General features: G+C 56.3%; 1 protein-coding gene across 2 annotated transcripts; it reads right to left on the bottom strand.

Annotated features, from left to right (window-relative positions):
• Positions 1 to 885: 885 nt before the first annotated feature.
• On the bottom strand, positions 886 to 8,879 carry EMX2 (empty spiracles homeobox 2). 2 transcript variants are annotated; one of them, XM_005229755.4, is made up of 4 exons: positions 7,614 to 8,879; positions 6,353 to 6,833; positions 4,198 to 4,382; positions 886 to 1,561 (listed from the first exon to the last, which is right to left on the bottom strand). In XM_005229755.4, the coding sequence occupies exons 2-4, from the start codon at positions 6,741 to 6,743 to the stop codon at positions 1,394 to 1,396; spliced, it is 744 nt and encodes a 247-aa protein (XP_005229812.1). In that variant the 5' UTR covers positions 6,744 to 6,833; positions 7,614 to 8,879; the 3' UTR covers positions 886 to 1,393. The 2 variants fall into 2 exon arrangements, with proteins under 2 accessions (XP_005229812.1, XP_005229813.1); XM_005229756.4 differs by lacking the exons at positions 4,198 to 4,382; positions 7,614 to 8,879 and having other exon boundaries at positions 6,353 to 7,431.
• Between the last annotated feature and the right edge of the window lie 1,096 nt (positions 8,880 to 9,975).

Here is a 9,975-nt window from a genome sequence, read left to right as displayed (position 1 = left end):
CGGCCGCAGGAGCGCAGGTTCCGACCGCGGGGGTTCGGCAGCTAAAAACAAGGGGGTGGGGGGGTGGGGGAAACCACCACCGGTTTCCCGGAAATTTGGGGGGAAGAGGAATATATATTACTTAAAAATTTAGGGCATATTGATAAATCTTTATTGACAAAATATTGACAATGACATACTTCTTGGAAGTATATAGTGTGTTAGAATTCTAACAAATTAAACACAAAACACAAAAATATTTACATTCTGGTATAGGACACATGAAGGAAACATTTGTCACTTTTTTTAGTAGCTCTATGATCTCGGAATATTATAAGGTCAGTGCTTGAAAATTGCCCCAATGAAAATGGCCATTAAAAAAAAAAATGAAAAAAAATCAATCTGCGATTTTAAGTCCCTTTTCTCTGGATCCTCCCAGGTTGGGAGGTGTCCCCACCGCCAAACCTGGTCGCTGGGTTTGCGGTTTATTTATCTTAAAAAATAATCGTCATCCGGTTTTGCAATGGGGATGCAACTGGGGGGGGGGGGGGATTAATTTCATTAGAATTTTTTTTTTGGCAGCAAAAGTTATGACCGGCCCCAACCTTCCCCCCTCCCCCCCCTCCGCTTTCCCTCCCATCCCTCCCCTGCCCCACCGTGTTTGTCCATCCGGAAGGAACACTATGCTTTGTTACTGCTACTTCATTTAGCTTTCACAAACACTTTGACGCCAGAAGTTATCATAAAATGTTTACAGACTGCACATTTCTCGTAAAATAAAATTAAAAAGCACACAGAACCTGTCTTAAAGGGAAAAAAATTACAATTCATTTCTGTCTTTAGGAACCGGGGTAATTTTTTTCCATTTTTTTCTTTTTTTTTTCCTTTTTTTTTTTTCTTTTTTTGCCCAGACGGCTTTACACATGCAATTCAAGTTTCTGAAACAGGTGTGGGTTTTGGCTGCTTATGGAAATTTTTCTTTCAAAGACGGAAAAAACTGTGAAGTGCAAAATGTCCTGTAGGGTGGTAATTTTTCTGGTTTGGTTGGGGGGTTTTTGTTTCTTTTTTTTCCTTTCTTTTTAAGATTTTTTCAATATTTTTTTTTATTATTTTTTGACGTTATGCTTTTAAAAGTGGACTGCGAGAAACGGAATACCTGTCAATCACCTCGTCCCGGTGTTTTGGCTTTGATTGACAGATCCCCCCTTGCCAGAGCGGTGCCGGCAGTGCCACAGTTCGGACCTCTCGCGGTCTCGCCCTCGCTCGCTCCCAGCTGCCCTTCCAGGCGGGATTCGCCGTTTTGATGAAAGATCTTCGTGTCCCTTCCCTGCACCGCCACCCCGGGGGGGTGTGAGCCTTTAACACTTTCTGTTGGTGAGGTGCCTGGCTTTGAAAAATCCAAAGGTGCCAGTTTTTAATCGTCCGACGTGACGTCGATTTCCTCTGGACTGGCTTGTTTGGTGGCGATTCTCCACCGGTTAATGTGATGAGTCCCTTTTTTCTTCTGTTGTGAGTCTGAACCTTCCTCTTCCAACTTTTGCCGCTTGAACTTTGTCCGTCTGTTCTGAAACCACACTTTTACCTGCGGGAGGAAAGGCACCGGGCGTTAGTTCGACGCCTGCCCGGGCTCTGGGTTCTGCTCGCTCCATGCCCTGCTCTCTCCATGTCTTGCCTGCCCCATGCCCTGCCAATGCCGTGTCCTGCCTGCTCCGTGCCCTGCCCGCGCCGCTACCCAGCCTGGAGGGGTGCAAGAGGAGCCGGGACCCCTGTGCCACCTAAACCCCCCCGGCAAAGGCACAGGCACGCTGACCCACACCCACCAGCTGCCTCCAGAGGATCCACGAGTGTAGGAGTGGGCAGCCGCACCGGTGCGCGTCCGCGGCCCCCGGGCGCGCAGCGGGCAGCGCCGCAGGTGGAAGGCACCGTGCGCGCACCTGGCGCGGGGGCGGGGACCCTCCGCGCACGAGTAGCCCCGCGCAGCGCCCGCCAGGCCCCCCACGCGGGGAAAAGCAAGCGTGGCTGCACGGCGGTGGGCTGTCAGCACGCCGGCCTCGCCGTCCGGGTAGCCGCCGGGGCGGCTCTTGTGACTGGCGAGGTGTCCCGCGGCCTCCAGCGTCGGGAAAGCGAACCGGGGCTGCGGCGGGGACAGCAGGGCCGGCGGCGAGGCGCCCCCCGACCGGCACCCCCTGGCCCGGCCGGCGGGGCAAAGCAGAGCGGGGGCCTCGTCCCTCGGAACGGGGCGGCGGGACGGGGGCGAGGGGCGGCGGGACGAGGTCTTTTCCTCTTGGAAAACCGAATAAGATGAAAGAAAAAGACCCGAAAAGAAAATCGTCCGGCGCTTTCCCGCAGCGTCTCGCCGGGACGCGCCGTCCGGGAGCGATCGTAGTGAGGCGAAACCTGTAAGTGCCATCGTAAATATGCCTCTGAATTTGTTCAGCGCCGAATAAATCTGACTTAACCATCCGGCAGCTGACTTCAGTGCTTTAATTACAGATAGTATTGATCTGAGAGCTATCTCCAGGGCTGGCCACACTCCTTGTAGCGGCCAAAGGTAAACATTTTTTTTTTTTTTGAAGCAGTTTAAACTCTGGTTCTGTCTGAAAGTGCCTGATAAAGGCCCCAGCAAGGGGGGAAAAGGGAACTGGAGCATTTTAATAAGCTGGTTTAACCCGCTTCGCTGCCTCTTCAGAACAGAGACCTGCCTGGCCGGACACACATCTCTGCTGCATTTTCATATTCTCCAAAAGTCCCCCATTAAAAAGCTGAGCGGGGAACAAGGGGTGAGTTTAATTTGCTTTTAGTTTGCTAATTGAAGGGGAGGACGGTTCATTTCTGCACGCTGATCTCCCAAAAGGGAGCTCATTTGTAGGGGACTGGGGGTTTGACATCCGGACAAAAGACCCCAACCAGCTTCGGAATCAAGCAGCACAAAGACCACCTTAAATACAGCTTTCCAGTGGAAATAAGCCTGTGACCGGTCCCTTGTTCGGAGAACCTCATAAAAGTGGCGATCCCTTTTTATTGTTTTGTTAGGGAGACATTTTAAAACAAAAGCTCCAACCTCTTTATTGCTTCCCCCACGAAAAGGAGTTAAAAAAAAAAAAAAAAAAAAGTGTTACAACTTAATCCGCCCAGAGAACGCTGTGTTTACTGGGAACTTTGAACTAGGCTGCGGCTGGGTATTTTGGCTTTTTTTTTTTTTTTTTTTTTTTTTTTTTTTAAGTACAGTGCCACATACTGTAGCAGAGACAATCTCCATCTGGGCCCTCTCTCCACGAGTCTCCTAGAAGGGCACAAAACAAAAGCCCGACACAACAACAAACAACCCCCCAAACCCCAGCCTTTCTTCCGACGAGGAGAAAACCGCGTGAAAAACGCCCTCGCAGCGGGCCCGCCGCCCGTGGGTGCCCGCCGTCGGGGGGCACCCCACGCCCACCCCCGCGCCGCCGCCGCTCCCCGCCGCCCAACGGGTCCCCGGCCTCGGTACCCGCCGAGACCCTCGCCCCGGGACAGCAGGAACAGAAACGTCGCTAATCGTCCCTCCAGATAGACGACCGAAATAAGTCTCCGGTGCGGTTCTGGCCCGCAGCCAGCTAGCGGGGGGCGGGGGGCGGGGGGGGGGGAGGGATTCCTTGTAGTTAATAATTTCTCTGCTTTTATTTTCCATCTTTATGCCCTCCTGAACCGGCTTCTCATATCCCCGCTGCCGGACGCGCGGCTGGAAACGAGTGAAAAATCATCCAAGAAATTCTATCTTTGCTGTAGTGTCCAAAGGGGGGTTCTCCCCTTCGCCTTTTTTTGGGGGGGAGCTTTTTCCCTAACATTCGACTACTTCTTGAGGGTCACACCAGGCCCGCAGAAAAACGTCCAGGACCGCCTTTTCCACTGCAGATGGCAGATGTCGCCGCTGCCGCCCCGCTCGGGCCGGGGCTCTCCGGCGGGACCCGACCAGCCCCGGGCGCTGCGGCTGCCCGCGCCCGGCCGAGGCACCGCGACCCCCGGCACTGGCGCTGGCTCTCACGAACGGGGGAGGATTTTATTACGCCCAGGCGAGGGGGGAACCCTCACTCCGCTCCAGCAGTTCGGGGCTGGAGGCCTAAACACTCCCAGAATTTGTTCATATTTTTCCCCGCATCTCCGGGCCGGCCGGGTGGGTTTTCCCAAGGAGATCCCGGTACTTTCGCTTTCCCGACTGCCCGCTCCCAGCCTCCCCCTTACCTGAGTTTCCGTGAGGCTGAGGCTGTGTGCCAGCTGTTTTCTCTCTGCTCCTACTACATAATGGTTCTTCTCGAAGGCATGTTCCAGTCTCAGTAATTGGGATGGGGAGAAAGCTGTACGGATCCGTTTGGGTTTCCTGGCCAGTGCATTGTGCAATAGGAAGCTCTCCGGGCTGGTTTCATTCCCTGGGCAACAGGGTAAAACAGAGATTAGTAAAACACCTTCCCAAGCGCACTCGAGAAGACTTTTTAGCGCAAGAATTTTTGTTTCACACCATTACCCGCAGGAGAAATCCGACTATAGCTTGTTTTTTAATTTTCAGCGCCTTTTTGTTGTATTTGTTGTATTGAATTTGCCTTTTATAAAGAGGTAGAGGCAACAGAAGGAGAGGACTGGGAGAAATTCAAATACTAAAACATAACCAGGGGAGCACGACGAAAAAAAAATATGGAAAAAACAGCAGAAAAAATAAAAGCAACAGAATTAGCCAGAGCCCGGCTGCGGTGTCTGCGGCTTCACCCCGCAGCTGCCCCCCTTCCCCTGGCCCACCGGCAGCCTCACATCTTCCCTTGTTTGTTGGTTATTCACATCCCCCGGCGCGGGCGGCGGGGCAGCGGCTCGGCGGGGCCCCGGCCGAGCCCCCCCAGCCCCGGCAGCCGGCAGCCCGCTTCCCCGGCCCCCCGCTCCGGCCGGGGCCCTTCTCCCCCCGCTCCGGTTCTGCCGCTGCGCTCCCCGGAGCGGGGGCTGCCGCCGTGCCCCTGCCCGCTGCCCCGGCGGGGAAATAAAAGAAACAAACTTCGGGGAGGACACGGGGCGCCCGGACAGCCGGCCTGGTGCCGAGCGGGGCCGGGGGGGGGGCGGTCGGTGGGTCTCTCCCCCCAGGCTGGCCCTGTGCCGCTTCCCCGGGTGGGTCCTGCCGCGGGGGGAGGCCGCCGAGGGTCTCTCCGTAAGTGCATTAAAAATGGGTGCAGGAGGAGGGTGTGTTTGAAATCAGGCTGTGGCTCAACACCAGGACATTTCCGCCTTTCATCTACCGCTCTTTACCAATCGCCTGATGACTGCGACAAATAATCTGGTAAGCGAAACCTGTAATTTTATTCTGAGAGGGTAATAATCCATTTTGTATCTCTGTTCGCCTGGCTTCGGAGAGAGCGGCTTCTTTTCCAACCCGGGTGCAACGGCTCGGCTGCAGAAGGCCGGGGACACGGATATTGCAGGTGGTTTGGTTTTGTTCGGAATTAATAAATAAAAATACCAGGAAAAAAAAAAGGCAGATGGATCCCTCAGAGAGGATGCTGATTTTTTTTTTTTTAATGTGTGTGTATAAGGAAAGAGGCAGGAGCTGGACCCATTACGGGAAAAATCGGTTCGCCCTTCGGAGAAGACGCTGCCGGTTGCAAAGGGTTAATCGAGGGGGGGGTTATTGATTGTGCGCCATTGGATTTGGTTATTTTCCTTCAAGCCGGTTACTAATCGCTTGGCATTGAGAGCCCTTCCCTGCCCGCACGGACGGAATCGCCCCCTCTGCCCCCAGACCTGGCTCTCCTTCGCAACCCCAGCTCCCCGCGCTGCTCCGGCGCTAGGATTTTATTTCCCCCCCTTTCTCCTTTCTCGGGTTCGTTTCATTTCTCCCCCGTCCCCTCTGACAAGGGCAGAGGCTGGATTTGGGGCGGCGGCGGCGTCTCCCCGCGGCCCCGGCAGCCCGGCGAGCAGCGCCGTCTTCCTGGGGGGAACCTACACCCCGGACCCGCCATTCCCCTCTCTGCGGGGCGGCTTCCTTTGGGGACTCCTCCGTAGCTTTTAAGCCACCGGCACAAAAAATATCCACCTTCCCCCCTGCTTTTAACGGGGGCGAGGAAGCCGCAGAAGTCTCGGCCGGCCTTGCCTTCCCGCCTGCCCCCCTCCGCCTAGGGAAACCAAAACAAACCGGGGAGAGCTGCAAAGCAAACCCAAGCCCGAGCCCCTCGGCTCTGACAGCTCCTCAAGTTCGGCGGCGGGAGGGCAGGGACAAAAGACCCTCGGCCCAGCCTAGCCGAGCCCGCGGCTCCGGGCAGCGGCCGCCCGCGGTCCCCCCGCATCCGCGCCGCGGGGACCGGCCCGGGGCCCGCCGGAGGATGGAGGGGGGGAGCGGAGGGAGAAGAAAAGTTGCACGTACCTTGGAACCTGTGGCCCAGATACCGGTAGCGGTGTATTAGCCAAGGGTAGAAGGTGGAGGGGTCCCTTTGCTGCGAGGCGAAGAGCGGGTGCGTGGAGTGCGAAGCGGGCAGCGGGTGGGCGGCCAGGGCGTGGGGAGGGGGCACGGGATGGACCGGCACGGCCGGGTTAGGCGGGTGGGAGACGGCCTCTGCAAAGACCAAGTCCGGGTTGGAGTAGACCCCCCTGCCAGTGGAGTGGAAGCCGTTGAGAAAAGGGTTCATCGGGCTGGAATTGGCATAGCTGAGCGCCGCCGGCCGGATAGGATCCTCGGAGCGAGACGCGGGCAAGGGGCTGTCTTTGGCCACCAGCGACTCGATGGTGAAACACCGCTTGGGTGTGGGCTGAAACATGCTGCCGCGGCGAGAGTCCCCGACCAAATCTCTGCCTGGCTCTCTCTGGTGCGCGGGAGACGATCCGGGGAAGTTTGCAGCAGGGAGTGACTTGAGGAGGGATAGATACACACATAAATAGACAGGGGCTGGAGGAAAAGGAGGCAGCGGCAGCCAGCGGTACCCAAAAGGGAGACACACACACGCACCACGCACGCACACACACACACACGCACAAAAAAAAGTTGCTGGGAGAAGTTTCCCTCCTGCAAGGAAAAGGCGGTCGCCCCCCCCCGCCCCCCCCCCCTAAGTCCAAAGACAATCCATGGATGTGATCGGCCCCTTCACAAGTTGTGCAAACGATTTGTTAGTTCATGAGCCTAATTAGTGCTGGGATCACATAAACAGCTTCCTCTGAAGCCTGGTAAATGGCTTGATGATTGGTCGCTATTACTCGCCTTGAGGTTGAAGGGGGAGACTCTTTAAAGTGCGTCAGAGGGGAGGCGAGCGCCGGGCAGCGCCATCGGGAGGGATGGAGCCGCGGCGCGGCGCGGATCGGAGTGCGGCGGGAGCGCGCCCGTCAGAGGGGGGGAGCGCGGCGCCCCGCGCAGCCTCGCCCGCGCCGCCGCCGCCCCCGCGCAGCGCCGCGCCCGGCCCCGCTCCGCTCCCTCCGCAGCCGCGCTGCCTCCCTCCCCTGCCGCCGCCGCCCGGCGACCAAGGTAGGGGGACCGGGGCTAGAGCGGGGGGGGGGGGGGGAGCTCAGGGGGGTGCGCGGGGAGGGGGGCGCCGCATCACCTCTCGGGGTCGGTGGAGGGGGAGTTAGAGCTGCTCGGCTGGCGTGACACCCCTCTCCCTGCCACCTCTCGGGTGCTCACAGCCCGGCGAGGTTACCTTGATCAGCCCCGGGGCGTCCGGGAGAGATGCCCCGCTTGGGAAAGGTTTCGTCCCGGTGAGAGAACGGGTCGCCCTCCTCCTCCTCCGAACTTATTTATTCCCCCCTTCGCTGCTCCGCACTCCCCGCACCGCGCGGTGCGGAAAACAAAGCGGAGGGCAGTTGCATTATGCAAAGCTGGGGCACGCCGGGCTCTCGCAGACGGGACAGGGGAGCAAGTCTCCGGTTCCAGGCTTGTCCGTATTTTCGCGATTACCTTTGGGTCCGGGGATGATTTTAGGGCTGAGTTCTCCTCCTCCCATTGGCTGGGGCTGCAGAATAATTATGATCACATCCTAATACTCTTGGCTGGTGCTTACTGTTTATTGGTAGTTAAGGATCTATTATCTATTCATCAGCCTCCCATTTTTGCCAATTACATTCTTCTAAAGTGAAGTACCAGCAGGTATTTTGCACATTTACAATTAATGATAAAAAATCTGGCGTACTTTAAATCTATTACGCCGCTGTGTAATTTATCTTGAAGATGCGGAATTGCTAATGTAAATGAATGTTTCTGTTGAACCAAGGGATGGGAGTGTGTGTGTGTGTCTTAAAACCAGTCTAGCGTTTCTTTCCTTCGTTCCCGGACTTTGTTTTCTGTTTTCTTTCCACTTCATACACAAAGAATCCGTTACTCCGCTGCATTAAAATATGCTAAAAAAAAAAATCGCTGTCTAAACGGTCCTCGCTTCTTTCCAGTAAAGGGCGAGGTGAGCTCTCTTCGCCTTCCTCTCTCCCTCCTGAAAGCGCCTGTTTGCAGCTAGCCAGTATTTTTAACACAACACCAAAGCAGCGGACCCAATATAAGTGACAGGCCGGTGCAGGGCACGCACGGATGCCGGCGTTTGCACGCCTTTGTTCGGGGACGCGTTTTCCGTTGTGCACCCCGCGCTGCGCGTACTTTGTGGAGGGAGAAGTTCACTTTCCGTATGAAATGTAAATCTGTTCTGCAGGCGTTGGGCGGCTGTACGTATAGACATCCATCTCCACACGTGCATACGATTGCAGAGACAAAGTGAGAGAGATGTTTGTACGGCGTAACTCAAGTCTTCCGACAGATTTTGCAGCGAGGTGCCGTTCTCCCAGGTCTCACACGTTTGGGAAAAGCTCTCCTGCCCACAGACACCCGGGCAGACACGGGCGCAGGGCTCCGGCCCCGCTGAGCTGAGCTAGCTGCGGAGGGGAGAGACGGATTTGCCTCCAGCCCCACTCGTGTCCCCCGTGACTCGCTAGTATTTCAACTTCTTAAGCCCCTCGCCCCCTTACCGTGCAACTTTATTCCCCTCAACCGGCGGTAACGCTCTTCTCGCAGAGACCTGGGGTTACTGACATGAGCGAGGCTGAGAAAGTGCCCTAATTACGACGGGGGTCTGATGTGCTGGTTTCGACTGGGGTCTTGGTTCCTGAGCACTGAAAAGGAAAAAAAGCGAAACTTCTCCTAAGAAAAGCCGTGTTCTGCATCTGCGTATTTACACTTCTCCGGGACTGCAGAATGAATCTGAATTGGAAAAACTTCAACTCCTTTTTCCTCCTTTTTTTTTTTTTTTTTTTTTTTTCTCTCCAGACATCCTGACATAATCACAGGGCTCCTTTGAAAACTGCATCAAGTAATTCAGCAGTTGAGGAGGGAGGAATTATGTCCGTGTGGAAAAACCGTCACACGCTTGGAGCGGAGATAACCCTCCAAAACGCTCCATAAATTTTCCTCGACCCTCTTTATCGCCGGGGAAATATCCCCTAGCCTAAAATCCCTTCCCGAAGCGGGGGTCCCGTCGCTCCGGAGCTCAGCGGAGGAGGCTGCACTGCAGCGGGGAGCTCTCCCCTGCCGAGTCCCGCGTCCCCGGGAAGGCGGGTGACCCCGGCCGCAGCAGCTGGGAGGTCCCCGCACCGCACCGAGCCCTGTTCGCTCCCTGTGCTGCACGCAGGCACATGCAGATCTATGTAGATATATGTGTGTGCGTGCGTGGGTACATACAGGCAGAGAAATCGCAAGCAGAGCCTGGGGAGGTCCAGCTCTCTCTGGATTTTGTCAGGGAGACAACAGGCCCGGCACAGGCAGAACAAAAAACAGGGGGACTCGGGATGGGATTTCCCAGGATTTTCTGCTTCCCCCTAAATTTCTGTGTCACTCTCCCACTCGTCGCCGTGGCCGTTTCCTGTGAGCGCCTCCTGCGCAGCCCACGGCCCGTGCGGACCCGGCGCCCGAGCTACCTCGGCCGGGGCTGCTGCACTCCAGCCCGGGCTGCCCCGGGAGCATCTCCCGAAGCTCCTCTCTTGAACTTTTCCTACCCAGCGTCTTGACAGGCTGCTCTCGCTGTC

This window comes from Falco peregrinus, chromosome 1, assembly GCF_023634155.1.
Source record: "Falco peregrinus isolate bFalPer1 chromosome 1, bFalPer1.pri, whole genome shotgun sequence".
Taxonomy (NCBI): Eukaryota; Metazoa; Chordata; class Aves; order Falconiformes; family Falconidae; genus Falco; species Falco peregrinus.
Note: the sequence above shows the minus strand (reverse complement) of the source record. Positions and strands in the feature narration are given on the sequence as shown.